This window comes from Tigriopus californicus, chromosome 7 (assembly GCF_007210705.1).
Source record: "Tigriopus californicus strain San Diego chromosome 7, Tcal_SD_v2.1, whole genome shotgun sequence".
NCBI lineage: Eukaryota > Metazoa > Arthropoda > Copepoda > Harpacticoida > Harpacticidae > Tigriopus > Tigriopus californicus.
This window is the reverse complement of record NC_081446.1, coordinates 15,178,576-15,205,881: the sequence shown is the minus strand read 5'-3', so window position 1 is coordinate 15,205,881 and position 27,306 is coordinate 15,178,576. Positions and strand designations below refer to the sequence as shown.

The window sequence follows — 27,306 nt, the reverse complement described above, 5'->3', positions numbered from 1 at the left end:
CATTTTTTCAGTGAAATAATGCTGGGAAAATGCTAAAATGCTAAACAAGACTTCACAATGCTTGGACCATGCAAATAATGCTAGTTTAATGCTAAAAACCAGACCAATGCTAATAAAAAAGTTCCAATGCTAGCAGCCTTGAAATAATGCTAATTTTCAAAAATCAGCATCGAAAAATGCTACCTGGCCAGCCTATTCTAGAATGGTTTTTGTAGAGGAAGAACGGGAAGAACGTATATGAGCCGTGACCAGAGGAAGTGACCAGAATGGATCACTTGAAATGTATAACGTAGTTTCGTTGCTTCCACGTTGCTTTTCTGCTCTCTCATTTTTCGCCCTCTTCTGGTAACGAGAGCTCAGTGCGTCGCTCTCCAGTTCTTGAATTCTTCATGATTGTTCTTTATGTTCTTTGACAAAGAATGAAAACCGGGGCAAAACGATTTAGAAAACAACCCCATTTCTATTGCAAAATTAAAGATATTTTGGTACTCACGATTTTAGCTGTCTACCACAAAATCTGTCTAGCTTGTGCAGTGAGTGAGTGACTAGCAGTACACTACTGATCAAGAAGGAGTAATGTTTCGGAGCTATTTGACAGAAAACAACAAAAAATGCGTGTGTGGCAGTTCTTTCTCTTTTATTTTTTGTTCAACTTTTTTAAGTCTTGTTTTCCTTATCATAGGAGTTCGCAAGCCTTTTTTGCTCCTCTCTCCTCTTTTCTTGAATCAAGAAAAGTCAAGTTTTTCTAGAAAAAATATGTATCAACCTGCTCTAAGAAAAGTAGGAGCTTATAATTTTACCTCACCTAATTTAATAATTTGCTTTCCATTTATCAATTTGTAGGACGGATGAGAAAGAGGCGCATGAAATGGAAAGTGAACTCAAACATATCATAAAATTAAAATTGTAAGTGGAAACAGGAACTTTATCAATTTTCTATATTGGGGCTGATTAGTTTTCATCGATGCCTTATGGTATTGTTCCTCAGCCTTGTAACTATAATTACAGTGCCAAGTTCAAATAAGGTTTCATTTTGCTTGGAAGAGCAATAAAACGTGCAAGGAATATGCGGATAATGCTGGAATCACACTTCAGAATATGGGCAACATCCTGGTCCTCAAACCAAAGGAATGCTCAACCTCCATTCTAAAGGAGGAACCAACATCTTCAACATTATCAATGGAGGTTTAGAAACCAACTTCTTCTACATCATCAATATATTATAAGAAAAATATCTGTCAAAAGTTAATAAAAGATATTTTTTGGACGTTGGCCAAGCGTCCATTTCTGAAGAAGTAAAACTTCCACAGGCATTAGGATGACCGGTTGGAAAAAAATCAAAATATTAACTTTTCTAAGAAATTGAGACGCCTGGTGATGAAATATTAGATTATGAACCCACCCATTTCATAATAGCTCCATTTGTCAATAGTTTTACGCAACATGTATGGGCAACTGATTTGCTATTTTACTCTGTATTTTAAGCCATTCATGTCAGGAAGCAGTGAAGCGGGTAGAAATTTGTTAATTTTCTACCGTCATGGCAGGCTCATAAGGTTAGAGATGTTACTCTTTCAACTGCTTGACTGCCAGTAGAGCAGGCTAGCAATGTCGGAACACACCGCATAGCCAATAAAAAGGAAGTCCACGTGAGGCAGTTGAGAGCAGGAAAGTGGTTAACACACTGGGAGGAATTCAAGTAATGGTCAAGTATGGATACATGGCATGAGAGACAACTTAAAGCTTCCCCAATCTCATAATGAGGGCATGGCAACAAAAAATTGATGCCCACTTCTTGGATTATAAGTGATAGTAACAAGGAATATATGTTAAGATGCCACTTATTTTCGCTACTGATGCCACGCATTATAAATACTTGGCCAATATTCAGATACGCCGAATTTTCCTTTGTGTCGATCCTCCAGTGTGTCAAGTCTTCCGTTGCGTCGAACTTTCCTACCCCGGTTTACAATGGTGAAAAGCATATTAGAGTTGTCAGCAAATATGAAAGAACGTAACGGTGTATTGACAACCAGATCGTTCAGTTCATGGAGAATGAAGATTTTAGATATAGGATTAGATAATTTGACCCATTTTAATCCCTTTGATTTTGCTTTTTATTTGTGTTATTACTTTTTTATACACTGTGTCCTTGAGTGGCTCTCGACAATAAACTAACAATAAACAATGTAAGACATCTAAGGCTCCAAATCTTTTAACAGTTTAAAATACTAAAAAAACTGGACAATTAATGCTTATTGAGCTTTTTTGCCTTCTACGTAAGGGGTCAGAGTGTCGTAGTTTTCAATCTGTGGAAAATCGTTCAGGATTGTGATACATTAATCAAAGAAAAATGAAATAAAAAGGACAAGTGTGCAAAATGTCAACTCCAATGTGCACCAAAAGAACTAGGCATTCCCATTTGAAATACTAAATAGTTTACTTATGCGAAATAAGATTGGGACTAAAACTTGGACAAGCTTCCTGTGACTTGATTTTGGATTCCAAGTAAAGCTACAAATGGTCAAGTGAAGTTGGGTTCGCATTTCACCCTCTATTTCTCGCATCCACCTAGAGATTGGACGATCAAAGAGGAGTGAAGATTACATTCATAAGCCTCATTAACAAGCGACTTTGTGGACGTCACAGCTATCGAGTTATCTTGAACATTGGGACGTGAGTTTTCACAAGTTTCCAGTACGTGCCCAATTCTTCCAGTTGAAGATTCGATTGAAGTGATAAATTTTACAGATTGATGGTAAGGTGTCTACATGTAATCTCCATTATTCCATCTCCCCGTGAGACTTGCGAATCATTCAGTGTTATTCCTGTAAACCTTCCTCAATCTTTTAAGGAAGCTCAAATTCTCAGTCGCACTCTATAATCAGATTCAAGATGGGAAGACGCTTACTCAAGACCATATCAAAAACAAACTATAGGGCATAATTTGATTGATACTGAAGATAAAATTGCTGTCATAGTGCTCAGTTGCAGTCATTGAAGTGATCAATTTTAATTTGTTTACTTTGAAAGCTCACAGATATCTGTGTGTTAGTGAAAGTGAAAGTTCCTGAAGTTGGAATAAATGTAAAGGCTGTAAAGTAAACGAGTCAGTTGAAAACTATTTTACTCTCACAAGCCTTTGTTGAGTTCTAAATTATGTATAGTGAAATTATGAAATCTTTGTTGCATGATTGTGAACTGATGACTAGGGGTCGGTAATTTCCTTAATGATTTTCGTAAAAATAATTGGTTTTTAAGTTATGAAAATCACCCAAAATAAGCTTTGAAAATGTCATAAAAAGTTGCAATTTGTTTGGATGGTTGTGTTTGAGGGAAAAATTGCCTGATTATTGTTTTTCGCGAGCATCTTGCTCTTTAGGAGAGAGATATTGTCTTGAGAATTGTCTGAGAGCCAAGGGCAAAAGGTTAAACAGAACAGGGCCCCTGTTTAAGACAAAACTGGCCTTAAGATTCTTGAAGATCTTAATGTCCATTATTTTCACTTGATGCCGAATGGTACAACTATTTCCTCTTCTATTGCCCAATGTGTGTCTATTTCCTGGGTTGTGACAAAGGCCATCGAGACATTTGAACATGTAGATAATTAAACATCGCTCGTATTTTCGTTGGACACTGTATAGCTCCAGGATTAGGGCCGCTCCCAATAATTTTAGTGGCTCATGCCTGCAAGATTCCACGTGAAACTCCTCCGCACTCTTTCAATCTTGTGTAGACCTGCTGTGAGCATTGGAGCCCAGTTGGGGGATGCATACTCCAAGTGCAGCTGAACATTTGTAATACATATAAAGTTTTCATAGTAAATGGGTCTCGGGATTTGAAGGTGCGGTATATCCATCCGCATGTCTGAAAAGCCTTGCTCACTTAAATTTGGATAGGTTCCTCGAACTTTCCATCATTCGCAACAACTCAAAACTCAAAGACAAATGTGTATTTCAAGAAACAGAAATTCAAAGTGATACTTGAATGTTTATGTAGTTCAACAATAAATATATTTTAAGTATCTGCAGCTTTTCCATTAAATATGATTTAAATATTTGGTCCATTTTAGTGCAATGATTTTACCCGCCCTACTCATCATGATCAAGTATTATTCACTAACATATATCGATGTAAAAAAAAATATTTTCATACTTTTTTCATCATTCAGTTTAATGTAAGAAGAAAGCATATCGAACGTATTCTCCTTAGATTTGGCGTAAGCATTAACAAGAAAATGAACATAAATAAAAGTAAGACTAGGCAATGACACCACCTCCAAACACAAAAGCCCAACTGTGGGCATTGCTTTAAACCTGAAATTTTTACCAGATGATAAAACTTTTTTGATTGTTACATTTGTCCAAAACTTACAAGTTTATTGCTAATTAGTGATTGATCTGAACGATATGGCACTTTGTGTCAAGGGAGCAAATGACTTGACAAAAGTGCAAGCTCGATTATGTTCTTTTTGAAATAACGATAATAAGTACCTTTATTGAGGCTATGAGTCATGTTAGTTCGTCAATTTATTCTGCAAATTTCCTTACCGCTGAGAATGGAAATACAAGTCTTTTAAGACGAAAAAACTAATTTGATTTGCTTTACTGGACATTCATATAATACCTGATCCACGAACGAATTAAAGTTGGCTGATCTGGCTAGCCCATGAATGTAGGGTTTATCAGGCATTTTGGTCAAATACGTGATCCTTTCGAATATTAGAAGGAAGCAAGTTAAACAACGAAGGAGCTCGAGAAAGAAGAGAATTGGCCTGGATTCGCCCGGGCTTAAAGATGCTCTCAAAACGCAAGTTAAGCTTCTACGGTCACTATAATTAACCCTAAAACCTAGGTAGGAACCTAGCTCATGAATGCTTTTGAAAACGTACGGTATCAAGTGCCATTCGTACCTTCTTTGAATATTATACCTACAGTTCCAACCTTTCTAGTCTCTCCCAATACCTTTAATTTACATGTTTGGACCTCTTCGACCTGCTGAACTCATTGGATCTCAAATGGGTTGAGAACATTCCAAAAGACCAAAATAAAAACTCACTCTCAAAAACTGGATTTAAGAAGTTCCATGTTGTTATATCCTCATGACTACGCATCTTTCTCTTCTGAATGTTGTTGGGTTTGCTCCCAAAACTAAAGACCGGTGAAGTTACTGATCTCACCACGTGTATTCGTTGTTCCCATAAGTCCAACTATAATCCAACATGGCGCAGTCGGCAGGATATGTAAAGATATAATGAAAAGAAATAATTACCAATGCAAAACAAAAGCTCAAGTGACCATTTTCTTCGTCTAAAATATTGAATTAATTCGGTTTTCTAAGGTTTATGAATTGCAATAATTCTTGTTAGATGAGCACAAGTTTATTCAAATGAATCTTAATCAAAAGCATTTGCACAACCCAACCCCTCATGTTGAACACATGATTGATTAATTGTTCAAATACCATACTCTTTGAACACTTAGCGCCTAATGAGGGCCCTTATTTGCAAAGTGAGACAGCCCAAACAAAGCGGGAAGAGGCACGGTAGATTGCTACGCAAACTACTCTTGACATGCCATGAAAACGACTTCTCTTACGGACATTATGTGACCCAGGTCACTAATTTTATATGTAAGATTTTAATAGAATTAGCCAAAAAACAACACATATGGGTAGGGGAGGAGACGTGGTGTAGTGGTTAGCGCAGTTTCCTTGCATGGAAAAGGTCACCGGTTCGATTCTCCTCCCCGACCTTTCTCAAGGAAACTTTTAGACGCTAACCACACCCACAGACGGAGAACCAATCTGATACCGAGTTGGAGTTGAAACTGCCTATCGGAATTTGGACTTGGATGATGCGATGGCTGGCTTCACTGGCCGGGCGAGGTGCACCCTCCGACCCTAGCACCCCCAACCAAAAAAACGCATCATAATTCAATAAAGAAGAATCGTTCCAATCAGCCCGTTATTTGGTATAGGCTGACTCACAAACCGCCCTCTGAAATGCAGAGCGTAAATCATGTTTCTTGCAGCGTAAGAGGCTATGATTCTTCACATACTGTACATTAAAAAAAAAAGGTTAGAGTTCGTGAAGCATAGGCATTGTTGACACAAAAGCTTTTTTATACCACAAGCAAACGACAAATCAGGTGACGAAATGACAAAAGGCCCCATTTGTCTCAAACTATTGTTCACATTTCATTTGGATATTGTTCATAATCAACGGCCAATGTTCATCTTTGAATTTGAACTTAGCCAGACCGACCTTTTTGGCCGGTCTTACTCTAGAGCACGCCGGCTTTTGAGTAATGGTCGTCCTTATCTCGAGAACATGATGATCTGACAGATTACTAGGTGTCACATGGACATACTGGATCAGATCAGGGCCATTGGAAAAAAACAAGTCAAGAACGCTATTCGCTTGTGTGGCTACACCAACATGCTGAGAGAGATTGCGCAAGATCGCAAATTCCAGCTTTTCGAACGACTGAGACGTCGATTTCGATACGGGAATATACCCATCTGGACTAGCCTCCCACTCTACAAGGCTAGCCGGAAAATTGAAGTCCCCTACAAAGAAAACCTTTGAGCAAACTGACTGGTCCAACTCATTTCCTATGAATTTGAGAGCTGACAAGAACGAGCTTACTGAACAAGAGGGGGGCCTATATATTGTCACAATGGACAGATCAAGACCTTGAAGATGACAAACTAAGACCTCTACTTCTCCATTAGACATTTTTACATGACTAGTGTGCAGGTCATTTCTAACATATAGACATACGCCCCCATGCGAAAAAATGGGATTGTCAAGGCGTACTCTCTCACATTGAACTACATTGAAAACAACCATGGCCAGCTCTTCATCTAAGACCTCTGGTCGAAGCAAGGGTTTCTGTCATGGAAATGAACGAAACCTGCCTATCTAAAGCTAGTTCCTCAAGAACCTTGATCTTTGTGCTGTCTTTTTTGGAAATAACACAATGCACATTCAAATAAAGCCTTTTTATGGGCAGATAGCCCCTCGATGGACTAGAGCTATCAAATCTTTGACTGGGCTCTCTAACCTTAAACAATCCTGTTTTTGGACAAAACTAACCTTAGGTGGAGGATAAGAGAACCTTTGAGGAGAGGGTAAAAGGGGAGAAGAGGGAGAAGGAACTCTGGCCGCCACCTGAGCATACGATCTAAAAGATGCGTGGGGCTCATGGCGACCAGAGGGGGGCTTAGGGCTACAAAGTTTGGGCAGAAGAGAGGTTAAAGGAATTGAGGGTGAGATTGTAGGAGAGGGAGGGGAACAAGGGGAGGGAAATAGGGAAGGAGAGAGGAAAGGGGTGGGGTAAGTCTGTTGAGAGACTTGACAATGAGGTTGAGACAACTGCTGTCTCTTCCTCCTAGTGCCCCTGAGATGGGCTTTTGTGCATTTGAAATTGAGGCATACCTTGTGCCTCAATGAACTCATGCACATAAACGGGTGAAAAAGCAACATCCCTGTTTGGAACATCCCTTCTCATGGAACTTGAGAAGGCCAAACTCTCTCAGTTTGGGACACCATTCTGGGTGAGCCAATTTGCACCCTTTCCCTGCCTTTTTGCGTCTCTGTCGTTTATGGACATCGTAAATTTCGAGAGCATTCTCTACTATACTCTCTATGACCTCTTTGACTACAAGGGGCGTTTGAATCAAATCAAGAGTGTCAGTGCCTGTGTCCCTTTTGCCTACACGTGAATGGTTCATCCCACAGTCAAGTAATGGTTGGGTGTGACCAACCCAAGCTATTAAGGCTTCCATAATGAAAGGCTTATTAATGGAGGACGGAGTTTTCCCTTCCAAAACCAGCGGGATATTTTGATCGTTGCCCTAACATTGTGGAGTGTGACACTGGACTTGATGACACTCCAAAACCTCCCAGAGGATGCGAGCGTGCTTAAATACGTGAGATATGTTCCTCATATTCTCAAAGAAGAGCCGTCCCTTACCGTAGCCGCTGCCAAGGACCGTGCATGGCCGTTCAAACCGCTCCGGAGCAATAATATTCCTGGCTGTGTAACAAAACTCGAAGGTGTCATGCCTCCCTATCTTCCCGGTGGTCCAGGCTCTGAAGTTCCTCGTCCAATTCGAAATATACGTCAAGTAGTGGTGGAATTGGCTGATGACCAATACTATCCACCTTTCAGAGCACACAACATTCCAACTCAGTTTCGTGTGAAGAATTACGATCCCCTCGAATTGGCCAAATCAACTAGAGCCTCACCACCCAAGAGAAGAACGCCGCAAAATGTCATTGCAGTTTTGAAAGACGGAAACAAATTTAGAATGCCTTACTCTCAATCAAAGCGCTTCCTCGCAGATGTCAAGGAGAAACCTGATCAATTTACATCGAAATTGGTCCCGGGAACGTCACTACGTATCATCAAGCGTGACCCTGGTAAAGAGAGAGAGACCCAGACTTCTTTGGGGTGTGTGGTAGGTGTGGCAGTTCGGAACATGTCAGAGCTTGTTGTGATATTATCGAAAATGATCTCAATTGCCTCTACCCTATGTGTCCTTTTGAGAGAGATCACCAGACGAAGACTTGCCGTACTCTTCATCACGTGTGCTCTATGTGTGGGAGACGAGGTCATCAAAGAATTCACCACGAGCCGTTTACACCCATCGGAATGAAGAATTTCTACCATACCAACAGACTACATACACCAACTCGACTACAGGAACAAGCTAACATCAATGGAATGGAATAGAACAAAAGAAGGTTCTAGAGCCCAATTTTGTATTGAAAATTGGAAACTAATCTGATTGTAAACAACAAGAAAAATCGACTACATATACAAGTACATGAAATGAACAGACTAAATAAATACAACCAAAATGAACTACTCCTTAAGCCAAAAATACATGAAATAACCTAGAATTGGGATAAGAAATATTGACAGACGAAAAAAGTGAAATAGGACATGAGCATAAAAATAAAAGATATAAGACTAAACTACTAGAGATAGGAAGAAATGAAAGCTAAAGAACAAAAGTGTCTTACCCTAAGCAGCCACGCAACCACTTACACAACACAACACACTCAGACCGGCCGTTTGAAAAGATCAGGAACAACAAAATGTTGCGACTGCTCTCAACAAAAGACGGGACCGAACGGTACTTAAATTTCAGGGTACTTAAATTTATCCAACAAACGCCACTTTTGGAAAGAAACTTACCATTTTGGAAAATATTCACCATAAAGTTACCACTCAAAATTAGAATTGCCACGAAAGTAAAATAGTTGCCTTTTTGCCCAAAACTGAGACCCAAAGTTGTTATCTGGCAACTATGGTTCCGCCGTTTAAGTAATAGGTAGGGTTAGGTTAGGTTAGGTCAATCGATTGTTGAATCAATCAACAATACAATCGAGTTAAAAGATTTCGACAATTAGGTTGTGGACAAGATAATCATCGGAGCTGAATTCATGGATGTGGTCAATGATTGGATCCGAGCCCAACGAGTCGACAACAATAAGGAAGAGATAAGAAAGGGAGAACAAACATTCGAAACTAGATCTCGATACTGGTAACCCCGACGTGATTCCATTACAATTTTGTTTGGGAGGGGGGACATGGAGAGGTCCGACATTAAGCCAACCTTCGGGGTCAGTGCGGCTACAGTGAGTGAAACTCCCTTCCCTCCCTTCCTTTGGCCCGGTCAAATCGAACTTTGGTTCGCTCGGGCTGAGCCGGAATTCGTCAAAGCGAATATCAGTACCAAAAGAACGAAATGGGCTTACATAGTCTCAACACTAAGAGAAGATATATCGATACAAATTTTCGATCAAGTCAGCTTACCAAAGCCATGTTAGAGGAGGAAATAAATGGCCATTGGCGACCAGTCAGTTTCTTCAGTCGAAAAATGTCAAACACGGAAAAGCGCTATTTAGCCTTCGATCGAGAACTACTTGCCATATCTCTCGCCGCAAGACTAAGTATTTCATAGAGGGCACTACATTTCATGTGATTACGGACCACAAGCCTTTAACAAAAGCGATGTTAAGTTCCTCTGATACACAAACTGAAACGTCTTGCTTTATTGACCAATTCTCTTCAGTTTCTGTTACCTTCCTGGCCCAGAAGATGTCGTTGCCGATGGATTGTCACGTGCTCCACTCGAAATAGCTCCTTCAGAATTGCGTGGTCCACTAATTGAAGAAGTCATTCAAGCCCAAAAGAATTGTCCGTTGGGGGTCAAATTAAAGAGAAACTTAACCCACCATTCACATCTCCTAGAGATCAAAATTTTAGGTAGAAACGCGCTTTGTGACACACGTTTGCCACAACTACGGTGGTTTGTCCCGACGAGTGTGCGAACGCTTTGCATCAGCACCATTCTTTGCATGACGTATCCTGGGATTGCTTCAACCCGCTGTACATAGTCTCAAGCAGGTTCATATGGCCCAAACTATCATCTGACGTCAAAAGACAAGTCTGGGAATGTATTATGTATCAACAACCAAAAATTCATCAACACGAAAAATCCCCTCTATTCCAATTTCCCCCTTCAACGGACCGCTTTGCCTACATTCATGTGGATTTCACTGGTCCTCTTCCTGAGTGCAGAGGACACTGGTACCTTTTCACGATAATTGATCGGTATAGGGCTTGTCAAGTGATCGTGTTCATGAACAACTGACATTATTCTATGGAGTAAAATCGAACACAGCTTGCCCAGCCAAACCGCACTGTGCATGCATTGAATTTTGACAGTTATTCCACTTTACCTGCTTGTCTAAGAAAATAGCATTGTGGTATTAAGCAAATTTGATACTGCGAATAAAACAAAATATGTTCATTTCGTTGGATTTTGTTGCACAGCTCACTCAAATCCCTCAATTATTGAAAATACAATGACCGGATGGTGCAAGTTGGCTGTGCGGTTTGTCTAAGTTCTCAAGAATTCATTCCAATTCGACAGGTTATTTTGTTCATTCCAGAAGGGATGTAGTACAGGCGTTAAAATACTCCTCTTGATCGGAAAACCTCGACAAATTTGTTCCACCAATTCGCAGTAGCCAGAGTCTTGCTTAGCCTGGGACTTCAGGCCTTCAATTTGCAGGTCCTGAATTTCATTATTTTCATCCAGATCACTTGTGATCCCACAAACTATGGGCCAGCCAATTTGACCGTCATGAAGCAAATCCGAGCGTTCCGGAATTTCCACCAGACATCGCGATAATGCGTCAGATGCGTACATATCCTTTCCAGGAATCCACTTGCACGTGAAATTGTACCGTAACAGTATCTGCTCTTTAATTCCTCTTTGTCTTGGGTTTTCAATGGCGTCTAACGTTTTTGAGTTCATGATTGGTACCATTGCCTGATGATCTGTAATAATTGTAAAGTGATGTAAACCACATAGGAAGACATCCAACTTTCTAGTGGCCCAGTAAGCCCCATCATTTCCAATGTCGTCATGCTGTAGTCTGACTCTGACCCACTCAAACACCTCAAGTTTGCTTCAATAAGTCTCCAACAACCGTCCTTTCCTCTTTGCTTCAGGATGTACCTAAACCCTTGCTTTTTTGCTGCATCAGTCTCCACCACTGTTTCCAATTCTGGATCAGAAGGAGTTTTTCTTGGGAGCTCCTACATTGCAGCCTTGACGTCTTCAAAAGCCTTGTTGTGTTCTGTTGATCATATGAAAGCACTTTTTTGTCAAAAACTTTGAGGGATACTTTGGCAACTTCCTTTGAAAATCCTCCTAAATAGTTAACTAATCCCATGAATGATCGCATGTCCTTTAGACATGTGGGTTTTGGAAACTCCTTGAGGCCTTTCACTTTGGTGGGATCGACGGCAATTCCCCCAACACCTACCCGGAATCCAACAAAGCTCACTTCTGGTCTAGCAAAATCAAACTTGTTCTTGTTCATAGAAATGGCCATGTGACGACATCAAAGGAGCAAATTCCCCACCCATTGGACGTGTTTGGAAAAACTACATCATATAGAAGGATATCGTCGACCAATTTTCTCATGTTTGCCATGTTGTGAAGTGCTTGGTCCATTTTTTAGGTTGAAAACATCTCTTGTGGTATTGAGCCTCATTGGCCACCTCAAAAAACGATATCAACCCCACAGAGTAATGAACGTTGTCAGGTCTTGACTTTCAGGGTCCAATGAGACTTGCCAGTACCCCTTTAGCGCATCCAAGGTGGTGAAATATTTGTTTCCTTGAGATATGTTGCTCAATAGAGTTTGAGGCACAGGTAATGGATGGGCGGGCCTTTTGACGAACTTATTGAGCTTATCCACTGTTATCAGAACACCTCCTGACTTCTTCTTGACCACCACCATAGGGTGACACCATTCGCTTGATTTCCCCTTAGACGATACGATAATGCCTTTCTCGACCATTGAATCCAGTTTCTTCGTATCTTCCTGCAAGGGTATCGCAACAGGCCGTGCCTAGAATATTTGAGAAGGAATGACGTCTGAAGCAAGCCCAATACAAAGAGGATTGCCTCCCATGGCTTTCAGTTGTACATCATCCCCCACAAGAACGTCGTCAAACTCGTTCAGAAGCTTGCCTTTTGTCTGGGTGATCTCCTCTATTGTTGGGTTGCTTGGTATCAACCATGAGGGTTTCCACGGCGGCTCTTCCAGCTCGGTTGCTCGTACCCATTGGTCTCGACCAAGCTGTGATGGATATTTCTATGGAAAAATTCGAAGCTCTTTGCACTTTTTCCAAGAGATTAGCATTCCCACCTTTTCTCTCACAATTATGATGTCGTCAAACACCTCTGCATCTCCATATTGCAATTTTACACAAATTTTCCCCATGATTGTGAACGCGTCCCCAGTGGCTCCACAAATGCCACTAACGAACTGACTTCACTTCCAAGGTTGGGAATTGCTCCGAATGAAACCGAATGGGTTCCCTTTTCCCACTCAATATTGACCGCAATCTGGGGGGCCTGATCCGCAAAACCCCTCTGACTTGCTCCTCAAATGACTACGGAATAGTTTCTTTGGGCATCAATCCTGAATCATTGTTACGCCCAATTCCGAAGCTCGACAAGCCTTTCGTTCCCTTCTTTTGACTATTATTGCTCCCCGACTGGATTTCCTTTGATGTGCGATTCACCTCGGCGTTCCCCAATCGTCTATCGTCGTTCCTGGCCGTCTCTTCTGCCAGACAGATATCAACCAAACGTTGAATTGTGTAGTCATCTTTGGGGATCGCCATGAGTTTTATTCGCGTGTCTTCATTGCGTAGACCCACAATTATCTTGACTTTGATTTGGCCCTCCAAGCATTCCTTTTTTGCACTTAGCATTTGACTCGGCTCTTGACGCATTTCGTTGCACCGATATGCAGAAATCTTCAGTGTTTGTTACTATGTTGAATCGTCTTATGGAACTTAACTTTGTCAAAAATCACGTTATATTGGGCACGGAAGAACTCCTGAATTTTGTCCAAGATCTCCTCCACCGAGAAATCTGTGTCATCCAAACTTCGATCGAAATTCTCAACTTTTCCCGCATCTCGGAATCAAGGAATGACCTCAGGCTTGCCACCTGTTGCTCTTGGTTGCACCTGCTGGTTACTTCTGCCAACTTCCGGTAATCTGCAAACATCAATCGCCATTCCAGAAATGTATTCAAGTCTGAGTCACTTCAGTAAGTCTGGCTGGCGAATTGTAATCCTTGGTCTGCCCATAGTTGGGGATGGATTTGTTTCGGATTCCAGTCCATCAACTACGCCCGCACTTTCGACCTGTAATTGGCTCTTCAACTTGTCCCCTATCCACTTCATCAACTGGTCACAATCCTGGAGTCCACGCTTGACTTCCAAGGCGTGCTCTTCTGTGGCTCCCTTGGCCTCCATGGCTTCGAGGACCTCCTCCGCTTTGCTAACCTTGATCATCACTTTGCTATGAGCTTGATCAATACCTAACGGTAACTCCAATGCAGCTTCGAATTGATTCGTTGTATGGGTGAGATGTCCTTTGAAGGCTATCCACTTCCCTTTTAATTGTTCGTAAGACAATCCGTCGAGACCACTCATTCTGGACTCCAAGTCCACTCTGGTATTGCTTTTACAATCAGGCGTCTCACTTCAATCACAGTACTGACTGTGCCATGTTAAGAATCGACCATTGGATACCAGCCTCCAAAGTAAACTGTTTATTTCTCAGACTTGATTTTAATCCCCAGTTTAACTCTCCACAGATTTCCTCGAAACATTTGAGATACGTACATCACAAGGTCTGAACAATTTCAAGAAAATTGTGGACGACATTTTGGTGTTTTGTACCACGTTTCCTGAAATATACAAAAGTTTGAAAGCCGTTTTGATACAGTGCTAGGATCATGGAATTACCTTGTCTCCAAACCAACAAAGTTTAAAGTTGGTCAACGTGAAGTGTCCTATGTTGGGTATCAGATCAGCGTGGATGGAATTTGCTCCAACACGGCCAACTTGACTGACATTCAGAACTTTCCTCAATTGTGCAACGTGACCGTTCTCAGGGCCTTTTTTGGATTATTGAACCGCTTGGGGTCGTTTACGCCAGACGTGGCCAAGGCCATTGTCACCTTACGCCGTCTGCTCTCCACCAAGAATGCCTTCATGTCGTTAGGGGACGTTCATATCCGTGCTTTCCGCAATGCTTGTTCACTCCGGAGCCCCCGGACCAGATGGTATTGCAACCTCAAGTCTCAAGGGATTGGGAAAGTCCATAGCCAAACCCTTGTCAACTTTGTTCAACTTATCTCTGGCGACAGGTAGTATTCCAGACGATTGGAAAGTTGCCAATGTTTATCCACTTCACAAAGGAGGAGATAAGAGACTCATGAGCAACTATAGGCCCATCTCGCTTACTTTCTCTGTTTGCAAAATTATGGAATCAATTCTGATGGATCATATGGTGGAGCACCTCGAGGTGGGAGGTTTCATTTCGGACTCCCAACACGGATTTCGCAAAGGGCGATCTTGTCAGACGAATCTGATTGACCACCACGAATTTATCACTCGAGCGGTGGACGAAGGTAAAGCAGTGGATACAATTTACTTGGATCTCTCCAAAGCCTTTGATCGAGTTAATCATCAGATTCTCATTAAAAAAAATCAAGAAATGTGGCATTAGTGAACGCGTTGTGACGTGGATTGACCAATGGCTCAAGGACCGGCGCCAAAGGGTAACCTTGAATGGGTTTTTATCTGGTTGGGAAAACACACATACCGGCATACCCCAAGGCAGTGTCTTGGGCCCTCTGCTTTTTTCAATCTTTGTCGAGGATCTGGCAGTTAGTGAACCATTTAGAGTGCTGAAATTTGCTGATGACACCAAAATCTTTGGTGCTATAGAAACTGAAGAAGACCATAAGGGACTACAACTAGCAAATGACCAGGTGGTGTGTTGGGCAAAATGCAACAAAATGGGCTTTAATGAGTCCAAGACCAAAATCATACGGTTTGGAAGGGCGCTTCCCTCCAGCAAATATACAATCGAAGTGGCATATTTAGAGCAAGTCGACGTCCAGAAAGACTTGGGGGTTGCAGTCGACAACAGATTGCGTTTCTCTCATCAATATGCGAAGCTGGCTGCCAAAGAGGAGTTTAGTGTATAGAATAAAAAGAACGTTTGCAACTCGAAACGCTGACGTCCTAATGAAACTTTTCAAAGCGTATGTCCGTCCTATTGTCGAGACCAGTTCTCAGGTGTGGAGTCCAGCCTTGAAGGTCGGGATTCATTGTATAGAGAGAATTCAACGTTCATTCACAAAAATGCTGCCTGGACTGAGAAATTGGCCTTATCCTCAAAGACTTCGGTCCTTGTCCTGTGAAACATTAGAAGACAGACGTTTGCAGCTTGATCTAGTGTTTGCGTGGAAAGTGGCATACCAACATGTATTATTAACAGAATCTTTTCAATTTGTCGGTCAAGAGAATTCCTGTTCCACTCGAGCTGTGACGTCATGCCTTTTTAGGAGGCCCCGCTTCCATCGATTTTGCCGACAGCACACATTCTTTGTGCGAGTTGTGCCTTGGTGGAATGATTTACCGAGGGAAACCCGCCAATGTCAGAGCCTTTGGAAGTTCAAGACTTTTCTACAGTCTGCCTTTACCTGTGCCCAATAACCGAATGGTTGATGCTGGTTTCTGCTAATGTCTTAACTTTGCCTACTTTTGCTTTCTTACATTCATCTTACACCAATTTTATTTCTTTACCTCGTTTTTTTTTTCTTTTCAATTTTTTGCCAATACTCAGTATACACGCCTGTGTTTGAGTGGTACCAACCAATAAACCAATAAACCAATAAACTTCTGTTTTTAGTTCCAATTCTGGCTCTTTTCAACCCGAAATTGCCATTCAAGTTGTTAACGGACGCTTCACACCTGCAGGGTCTCGGTTTTGCGATGTTTCAGAACCATGGGCACGAAGTACCGAACTAGAAGCTAGTCCAAAGTGAATCTCGTTTTGTGACGGATGCTGAGTCGAGGTACGCGGTCTGTGAATTGGAGTTGTTGCCCATTGTATGGGCTGTGCAAAAATATTGCTTGTTTCTCGTTGGAGCGAAAAGGTTTGTGATTGTGACTGATCACATGCCATTGATCCCCCTTGCTAATGGTTTTCCTCTTGATGTGGTTGAAAATCCACGGCTCCAATGCTTGAAGGAAAAGTTGGATCCATTCATCTTCCCCTGGAATGGCGCAAGGGCAGTCGCACTGTATTGCAGATGCTCTGAGTTGCGCCCCAGTGGAAGATCCTGAACAACAGGATTTTGATGACCTTCATGATATGCACATGCGCGGGGTGATCGTGAGCGCCAACCAGACCCATGAATTGGATGCAGATCCCGCTCTCGAGCTCCTTAAGAATGCACCAAGTGTGGATCCAAGCTATCTAGCCGTAATGGAGATTCTAAAAGATGTCGACGACAGCAAGAAGAATTTACCGGATCCCGCCCGACCCTACAAACGCGTTTGGGACGCCCTGACGGTCGAGGACGGACTGATTCTGTTTGATTGTCGCCGCATTGTGGTGTCTGCAGCCGTTCGAAAAGAGGTACTCCGCCTCCCTCACCTTTCACATCAAGGCATGACCCGTGCTGCCAGGTGGGATAAGCGTTATTCTCCACTGATTAGTTGGCGGTGCTCGTTTTTATATTTGTGGCAAAATTTCATAAGATTTACATAGAGAGTTTAGGGGTTATTAATATTGTGTTGGGTTAGGTTAGGTAAGGTTAGGTTAGGTTTGATTAAGTTTAAAAAAGTAGCACCGCCAACTAAGTGGTGGAGAATAACGTTTACCGACAGGTGGTGACAGGCTAAAAACGCTAGATGACCCCCCAAAAACGCCAATTTAAGATATTCACCACCAAATATATTTAAAAAACGCCAGAAAAACGCCAGATACTCTCTCTTCTAGTATTCTAGGGCACCTCAATGTACATTCATATGTTTTTCTGCGTGAATTGAATTTACTAGCCTTCCATTTACAATTTGTGTCAAACACAGCGCTCTCTTTCACCACGGACTATTATAACCAGATATTTTAAGATTGTGGAGCGTAAATTAGTAGAGTTGCAGATATGTTACCCTGCTCCGTGGATTTCACAATGCAACTACTTTGAAACATTGCATCTCATAAAGCAAAATAATGGTTTATAGTTTTTAGTGAATATAGAGTGTATTATCCTGGTACTGAGCATGTTGCTCATGCTCATATGAATCCATTCTAGTCATGTATAAAAAGCATTGCTGGTCAGTGAGTGACAGTGAGCGACGTGGTATCTGCCGAAAATTGTAGTTCACTTTCAAACATCTTAGAATCTATGACAGAAAAAGTTTTTCAACTCTGAAAGCTTTCATAGTGGCCCTGCATGTTTGTCTACGGTTTGGTGTTTCAAAAGAGGGGGAACAGGATGGGGACATTTTGGTAACGCTGAAACAAGAGAAAAATTGTGTTTATTTGGCCATACCTTGATTTCAGTGAAAAATATGTTTTGTTTTTTGTCCAAAATTGTGCCACATCTGATGCATTTATTGGGAAAACAGCCGTGAGCACAGTGATTGCCTCTGAAGTTGAAAACACCAACTTGAAAACCTAGAAAACCTAGAAAACCGTTATTGAAAAAGTGTACTCTATCTGCACTAAACCATGGATACCTTTAACAAGTTAAAGGTCTCTCTGACTAAACGCATAGCCATGTTATTTCTAGAGAAATAATTGATGATAATACTTGTGATGCATGATTCACAATTCAAACGCGTCAATTTGTGCCCAAAAGTGTGCAGTACATTAATCAATTGCTCTGAAGTATGAAACTGAAAGTGCAATGAGAAATAATTGCCGACGCACAACTTGCATTCTTGCAAAGCATCCTCAAAGCTTAGGAAAAATATGGGTCAAAAAACGTCTAAAGTCAGTCCAAACGCCAGCAACCCTCCTAAATCAGCCTTTCCGTCAATGTTGAAAATTTCCCCACCGCACAGAGTTAAAAAAAAGCCAGAAAATGGCCCGATTCATCTTCCCCGCCAAAAAAAAAAATTTCCCCGCCAGACAGAACAGACGTTAAGCTGTACACTTGTGGTGAAGATTTGGTCGAAATTTGGTCCAAGCACTGAAACATATTATAGTTAAGTTAAAATTATCGTAGCTTCATGATTATGACAGTTATTGAAAGTTATCGATTGTGGTGTGGTTTAATCACTAAAAGGTTTAGGTAATATGATGGAATTTAATCAACATTCCAATTGAATCAAATCCAAGCAATACCCAATTGCAATATCATAGTTTAGCTGAAGTATCTGGGACTAGCAGTAAGCCAATATTCAAGTTCAGATTTGACAACGGTAAACTAAAATGGACATCCTTGACAAGGAGTTTGTAAATCTCATATAATAGTTCATAATTTAAATGTAATTTCGTTTTCAATTTTAGCAACCTGAAATTAAATAGCAGTGCCGAATATAAGAAAAGCCATATCCTCAGGGTGAACTCGATCATGTACCCACGCATGTGCAAAATGTTTGAAGTTCCATTAAATTAATTTCCTGAAGGCATGTAAGGCACTGGGGTCTAGACAAGGAATTTTGGCCTTTTTTACTCTATTTATCGCTTGTTTAATTAAACAAAAACAAAAGCAACAAGAAGTGCCTGAACTCAGCTTAGTGTTGTATATTTCATTTCAAGTACTTTTTTAAGTCTTCCTGTGTCAAATGTTGCTAAAGTAAAGTAGAAATAAGAGTCAAATCAAAAAAAAAAAGAGATTGTTGAAAGCACCTTTGCCAATGGATGTTGGACAAAGGCTTACTTTAAACTGTTTGGATTGGCTCCCTCTCCTTTTTTGTGAGGGAGGGAATTGTACCTGAGACAAGGCATTGTCTGTATATGACCTAAGTGGTTTGAAAGAGAGAGGTGTCAGTGATTTCAAGGGACTAAATGGAAAACTTAAAATGGCTTTGTTTGTGAATTATTATAGAAAGCAGAAGTACGATTTGATTCGAGTTTATAATTCCCTAGCTTTTATCCTTGTAACATTAGTTTTCTGTACTATGTTATGACAGAGCTACAAGATGCGCTTGTGTCAAAAGTCGACGCTCTGTAATCTAACGTTTTGCCTCACTTGACTCTTAGGTTTTGGACCAAAGTGCCACAAATATGGAATAATGCTTTTTTGTAAAGAATGGTGTAGACTGATACAACCAATTTTACGCGCACATGAAAGTCCTTGAAAAATTTGCCTGTACTCAGATATAATTGAGTAATAATGAGAGTTTAAACAGGCTTGCTTTCTTGCCAAGTGGCCCTCTAGTTAAACCGAATAAGGTCATAACAAAAGTGATTCCGAAACAAACAAGTCACCAATTTCTGCCACGAAAATTTTTGTATCAGTCAGTAATCTTGTGCTCAATGTCTAGCAATAGTCACAATAGTCACATGAGCAGAGTAGCTTTTTGCTTCCTCCATCGTCTTCAGAGGAATCCGTTTGGATGAGGACGGAATAAGCCGTTGAAGAGGATTCACCTTGAAATTTCCCATTTGTATGGGGATTGCTAGCATGGTAGTCACTTCCTTGTCTTCACGAAATATCGGATGCTTACGTATGATTCTAGCACAAATCCTCTTCAGCCGTCGAATCCAAACACTTTTGGACGCATAACTTTTGGGGTGATGTGAGCTTCTTTGGTTGATTGTAGTTCAAAATGCTCGGCCGGCCTGGATTTGCTTAAATGGAAGAGCCCCGAACATTCCCCTTCAGCGCTCCAATGGCAGCTTAAGCACATGCGCTGATTTTAAATCTACGGCATTGTCAAATATCTTGCGCTACAAAGTTTTTGCTTCGTGTTAATTACCTTACTTGATTCTCTTCTTTTTTGTCCTTTTTCACAATCTGAGCGAGACAGCACCTGAACAACGCTCGATGTCTTTACTTCTGCTTGATCTGTTGTTGCCACAGTATGCTTACAAATGTGACTCTTCAAGAAGAATTCAACACCTGCTACAAAGCTTTGATATTTGATCATTCATTTTTTGTAAGAGTATTTCTCTGTTGGCAAAAAGCTACGATATTTTGTTGCCTGATATTACATTTTTGACATTTTTTCTCCGATATTGTAAAACGGAGTTCGTTGTAAGGCACTGAATCGCATATGCTTAATAGCGTCCCTTCAAATCAAGCCCCCTCTGTCTCTTGCACTCTTGCTACGTGTAACTAACGCTTAGTACATAATGTGAGCCTCAAGAAGACGATCGACTGAGCTACAACTCTTAGGAACATCAGGATTACGCTCATAGCTCTAAAAATCTGTTTGTGACTTTCAGGGTCTTGGGAGGGGATTTATTGTTGTGGATGATGATCTGTCAAGATCTTATAAAAAAGATCCTTCCAGTTTTGCTCACGGCAAGTTTTTTTTGGTTGATGTTCTACAACTTCGATATTTCTGTAGTGAGTCTAAGTCGCCCACAATTGGCACCTCCGATTGAAATGCTGGGTCGATCACTACTTCATCAAAACATCTCTGATCCAACAACTAGAAAATCCACTCCGTCCAAGTTTTTCAATCAATCTGATTTGACTCAGTTCATGATTGACCGTGAAGAGTTGTATGAAAAAAGACGCAAAAGAATCCATCAGGTGTGTCAAACATATGGTGAAGCTTTGCATCGAAGTGATAAAAAAATCATGGAGACTTTGATGGTGTCGAAGGAGAATGGCATTGGATATTGCCGTCATGGGAAAGTAAGTCATAGAGGATGAACAATGTCTTAATGCTACTGAGGGATAATATTTTACCGGGGTGTTTCACCAGGTAGGAACTTCCACATGGATGCATTACTTCATGGACATGGCCGACTCGGAGGATTTGAAAAATAAGATCCACACTGTATCTGATCTTCATCCTGTTATTTCTAATTACTTCAAATTATCTCCAAGCACCCACCTCAAGACTTACCTAAACGACAACCCCTTACTTTTGGTCACATTTGTCCGGCATCCTTTTGAAAGGTAAGACGTTTTTGTAACCTCTTTAATAGATAATCAATGTACTATTCAGGCAACAATACATATTTGACGACTTACGTGCTTGATAGGGTATTGCAAAAGTATTGGACCACTTCCAGTTTTTACGTGTCTTAGCACGTTGAAATGGGTGATGTAGTTGATGATTAGACCTCAGAAAAAAGTATCAAAATTGCCAAAAAAGTGACCATAAAGAAAACCCGCCTTGTTGCGAGACTCAAGTCACATTAGTTAAATGGTTATAAATACAATATTTTTCACACTTTGGTTGAAAATAAACAGCTTTTTTGTTCAATTATGGCTAATCTTTCGTGCCATGAAGCGAAAGAGATCAACATATTTCTTATGATTTTGTATCCTTGTGAAAAAAGAATCCTGCGTAATTTATAAGAACGATTTTTGAAACTTTTTCTAAGCACTGAATTAGATGTACAGCCTGAGCCATTGAAATCTGCCGCCACTTTGAAGCTTCACAACTCATGATTGGTTCGTCAAAGGTGAAAATGGTCATTTTCGACGGACTTAAGCTATACTCCTTGTGAGTTTAGATATCAAAAATATGGGTCAAGTTCAATTCTCCTTCGCAGAATCATGAAAAAAACCATTTAGCCCTAATTGAAAGCCACACTGAAAACAAACACAGTTTGTGTCCCTCCTAACTGATCACAACAAAGGAATTTGCACACAATTTGAGTATGAGAATTCGAGTTGAGAATGAGTATGTTTGTCCACGGACGTCTGGAGACCTGGGTTGGAAACAGAGGCAAAAATTTATTTCCTCCTACAACCGTTCAGTGAGTTCCAAATAAGCTCTTCATACGACCACAAGATCTTGTTGAATAAGTAAACTTGCCCAAGTTTGAGCTCAAAACAATGCTTAAGGAAGCTTACTTGTTCCTGTTGTGTACGCTTCATGACTTCCATATATTTCTGACTTGACTGGTTTATATACAATTGACTAGAATACATAATACGAGTTACGAGCAACATGCTCATCACCGGGATATCACATCTAACACATCTCCCTCACACACGCGGGGGGGGGGGGGGGGGATCATCCGGGTCACGGGCCATCCGGGTCACGGGCCATCCGGGTCACGGGCCGTCTGGGGTCACGGCCGTCTGGGTCACGGGCCATCCGGGTCACGGCCATCCGGGGTCACGGCCATCGGGGTCACGGGCCATCCGGGTCACGGGCCATCCGGGGTCACGGGCCATCCGGGTCACGGGCCATCCGGGGTCACGGGCCATCCCGGTCACGCCATCCGGGGTCACGGGCCATCCGGGGTCACGGGCCATCCGGGGTCACGGCCATCTGGGGTCACGGGCCATCAGGGGCTCACGGGACATCGGGGGCTCATGGGCCATCGGGGGCTCATGGGCCATCGGGGCGCATGGGCCATCCGGGTACGGGCCATCCGGGTCACGGGCCATCCGGGTCACGGCCATCCGGGGTCACGGGCCATCCGGGGTCACGGGCCATCCGGGGTACGGCCATCCGGGTCACGGGCCATCCGGGTCACGGGCCATCGCGGTCACGGGCCATCCGGGGTCACGGCCATCGGGGTCACGGCATCGGGTCACGGGCCATCCGGGGTCAGGGCCATCCGGGTCACGGGCCATCCGGGGTCACGGGCCATCCGGGGTCACGGGCCATCCGGGGTCACGGGCCATCCGGGTTCTACGGCCATCCGGGGTCACGGGCCATTGGGCTCACGGGACATCTGGGGCTCACGGGACATCTGGGGCTCACGGGACATCCGGGGTCACGGGATCGACACCACCATCGGGGTCACGGGTTCGTCCTCCATCTGAGGAATGCGCCCTCCATGTGAGGAATGCGCCCTCCATCTGAGGAATGCGCCCTCCATCTGAGGAATGCGCCCTCCATCTGAGGAATGCACCCTCCATCTGAGGAATGCACCCTCCATCTGAGGAATGCGCCCTCCATCTGAAGAATCCGCCCTCCATCTGAGGCCTGGCCCACAACTAGGGGCCACGGATCGACACCACCATCAAGGGCATCCAGACATCGTTCTTTGAGGCATCCAGACAACGCTCCTCAGAGGCATTCAGACAACGCTCCTCGGAGGCATCCAGACTTCATTTGTCTGAAGCAACTGGATATCATTCCTCTGAGGCATCTGGACATAGCTCCTCCAAGGCATCTGGGAGAGCAACTAGCTGGACCCTAGCGACACGGGTGGACGGTGGGCAACAGCCGGTATCCTACCGACTGTGCCATGTGTTGAACTCCCCGATGGTGGTTTGTGACTCCCATGTATTTCTGACTAGACTGGTTTATATACAATTGACTAGAATACATAATACAAGTTATGAGCAACATGCTCATCACGGGATATCACATCTAACACAGTTCCCATCTTACTTTTTACGAAAGATTGGATAAGTATAACTTATTGTGTGTTTTGCTTGAGCGCGAAGTAAAATTAAAGGGAGCAACACACATATTTCTAGACCCTGGATGACGGACGACCGACCACTTGGTACAAAAAAGTGTTTCCTGGGAAAAGCTTCCAAAGTGGTTTTTTGTATTGTTTAATCAACCAAGTGGTCGGTCGTCCGACATCCAGTTTCTAAATGACAATGTGCTACCCATTTCACCTATGTCTCGCATAAGCAAGAATCCTTCTCCAATCCTCGGGAATGTGAATGTCATTTGTAATGACTGCAGGGGGAAAGAACGGGTTTGAGAGCAACAAAAAGTGCAAAAGGCAGATAACCAGTACGCATTGATTTATTCAAGCAGACCCCGAATTCCATTGCAATGTTATTTGATTGTATTTGCACCTTCAGTTAAGCTCATCTGACATTTGTGCTGACAATTAAATTAGCAAATTGACAACAGCGCAATTTCGTCACAAGCCCATTGATTTTTGTTGACACTCTGAGGGGTTAGCCTTGATGGAATAATTAGTCAGCCATCACATTTCTAAATTTTCCTATGAGCAATGTCATTGAACACTGTCAGGTTGGTTCTTTGTGTGTGGATGCGGTTAGCATTTAAATGCCTTACTAAGAAAGATTGGGACGGAGAATGACACCGGGACCTCTCTTTCACTAGGAAACTGCACTAGCCACGTTTCATCCTGATTTTGTGAATGGTGAATTTCTAACAACGGGGATTGAACCAACGGCACCTGAGGAGAGCGAATTGACTTGAACTGACCCTCCATTTTCAGTCCCTCGCCTGCAATGACTTAATTTGTCGACAAAAATACAGACTTTTTGGCCTTGCCCAAAGTCAAAATATGCAAAGAAGATATGAGACACGTTTGATATGCAAATTAACCTGTTTTAGGACGCAATACGTACAATGCATATTTTGGCTGTCTCTACTCATCAGCATTAGTTGCTTTACATTAATAATCATTTTGCACAACTCTCTCAAAAGAAGCATTTCCATGTAGCAAAATTTGGTTCACTCGATGTCTAAGTAGGCGCAAAGATGTCAGGGGCTGAAATGGGAAAATATTGCGGAATTTCGCCAGTTGCTATGACAGCAAATCCATAATATGTCAACAAACCTTGGGTGGTCCATTTCTTTTGAAACATCGTACACTTCGCTTGTGGGAGGTAATGTGGTAACATTGTAGTCCAAATGGAGTACATCAGTTCTAAAGATTATCTTTTTGCAAATTGTTAACAAATTGGAAAAAGGAACGAAATGTTTTCCTTCTTTATCTTCAACTTGTTTTTCAAACTGGCACTTGCTCAAAATTTTAACCTGAATTTGGGTTGCATTTGTCTGCATTCAATAATTGCTAGAGGCCTGATTTGAAAATTCTTGACGTAGAAAATGTTTTTTCACGTAATTTGATGGTTTAACGGAAAAAGCATCTTAAGGGGTTTATGTTAAAATTGCAATTTTTTTTCAACTTGGACTTGGAAACCACTATTTAGCCTACATAGCTCTGTTACAATAATTCAAGGAAACTAGCTTACTTTCTGAAATTGAAACATCTGTAGTTGAGTAAACCAAAAGCACGACACCAAATTCTGCAACCTTTATCAAGTTTCTATCTGAAGTAAAGGAAGTTCAAGCAAAACTGTTGTGCGGCCCCCAGATTTTGGACATTTTGTGGCGAGAAAATTTCGCCAAACATTGCAACCCACCAGTATCATGATTCAATTGAAGGCATAACAGTATGACTAAGTGAGTTGTGCCATGAAACTCAAAATAAATCTTTTTTGTGTAATTCTGTCACTGTACTAATATTTTAGCTCAATAACATCTTCAACAAGACGACAAAGTTAGAGTATATGCATGCGGCAGGTTGGTTGTGATGCTTGTTTAAATTCTCACTCCACTAAACGCCCAAAATCAGGGTGCTACTTCATATTGTTCTTGAAGTTTGTTTAACACAAAAGGCTATTTAAAAAAATTGAATTTAAGGTCGGGAAAACAACTAGATAATACCTCCATGAGTGGGTTTTCTGGTGCACATTTTCGCCCTGTGCCAGAGAGGAAGATGTAAAAAACAATAGATTAGGTTGTAATTGCAAAACTAGGATTTTTTTAAAAATTTTGTTACACATTGTGTCACAATGTAAAAAATTAGTATTTAACAATTCCGAGTTCCAGGTTTGATAAAAAGTAAAACAAGTTGGAACCATAAAAGATGACTTTTTTTCAATCGTGCAATAGTTTTATTTTTGCAGGGGGCTAAGAAATGATGGCATGTCTGTTACACTCAAACTTGCAGAGGAGGTAACAGTGCCAATAGTTCAATGTTTTGACGAGCATCAACAAAGTTATCTCATTTAATCATGATGCCTTACTTTTTGCAACTTTAACAATTATAGGGAAATCGTCACATACAAAAGTAGCTAAACTTTTTCACTTTTTTATTCACTTTTTCCCTAATTTCTGAACTCTTTTTCGTTACTTTGATCACATTGATTTGACATTTTGTGGCTCAAAACGTCGCTTTGTTTAACTTGTTCTCATCAACTGCCATTCTATTTTCAGACTTATCTCAACGTATGAGAACAAAATCAAATACGTTAAGGACAAAGCATTCTCAAGGATAAGGAATAGTATTGGAAAGGCGTTTGGCGATTTTAGCTTTCCATCTTTCATCAAATACGTCTTGAATGATTTGACCAAGTCATGTTCCAAAACATCTTGCCCGGTCAACGTTCATTGGCGACCTTTCCACGATCGATGTGCTTACTGTGATATGAACTACGATGTGATAGGAACCTTGGACGAGTTTCAAAGTGATGTTTTTTATATCAGCCAACGACTTCAACTCCCTGAGGTGTTCAATTTAAAGCTCCATGCCAACGGAGCCCCGCCTCTTGCCATAACACAATCTCGTCACGAAAAATCGCTACAGTATTTCAAGCAGCTTCAAAAGAAACAAATCGTAATTTTGCTACGAATTTACAGCATCGATTTTGAATTGTTTGGTTATACAGCAGACGAGTACCTGAAATAAACACAGACTGAATAACCAACTAGTCACCAGTCACTACGTTGTATTATTGAAGTACCTACTGGTTATTGGGGATTGCAAGATTACCGCGTCAGCAAATATGTGAACTACAATTGGTGATTGTGGTTAATATAGTGATGCGTTTTATGACGGGAACAAAATAAGTGATCGAATCTCACTAAGGGTGTTCATAAAGGGGATGAAAGCATTTTCATTAACCAGTTGGCAAATAAATTCGAGAACATTCAATACCGTTAATTGTGACGCTTCCAAATCAACCAAACGTCTCATTTTTTTCATGATATTAATTTTCCTGCAATCTTTTATGCAA

General features: G+C 41.6%; 1 protein-coding gene across 4 annotated transcripts; it reads left to right on the top strand.

Moving 5' to 3' along the window:
* The first annotated feature begins 2,329 nt into the window (after positions 1-2,329).
* LOC131883003 (carbohydrate sulfotransferase 11-like) lies at positions 2,330-26,997 on the top strand. Of its 4 annotated transcripts, none has more exons than XM_059230329.1 (4): positions 2,330-2,676; positions 20,814-21,231; positions 21,302-21,498; positions 26,507-26,997. In XM_059230329.1, exons 2-4 carry the CDS (start codon positions 20,842-20,844, stop codon positions 26,976-26,978), a joined length of 1,059 nt encoding a protein of 352 aa, XP_059086312.1. In that variant the 5' UTR covers positions 2,330-2,676; positions 20,814-20,841; the 3' UTR covers positions 26,979-26,997. The 4 variants fall into 4 exon arrangements, with proteins under 4 accessions (XP_059086312.1, XP_059086310.1, XP_059086311.1 ...); XM_059230327.1 differs by having other exon boundaries at positions 2,330-2,697; XM_059230328.1 differs by having other exon boundaries at positions 2,330-2,758.
* Positions 26,998-27,306: the final 309 nt, after the last annotated feature.

Bases quoted from the DNA above. Each gene is read 5' to 3' on its own strand.
- LOC131883003 (XM_059230329.1), top strand. From the start codon at position 20,842: ATGATGATCTGTCAAGATCTTATAAAAAAGATCCTTCCAGTTTTGCTC. The intron at 21,232-21,301 runs GTAAGTCATAGA...GTGTTTCACCAG, and splicing joins GATATTGCCGTCATGGGAAA to GTAGGAACTTCCACATGGAT. The intron at 21,499-26,506 runs GTAAGACGTTTT...TTCTATTTTCAG, and splicing joins GTCCGGCATCCTTTTGAAAG to ACTTATCTCAACGTATGAGA.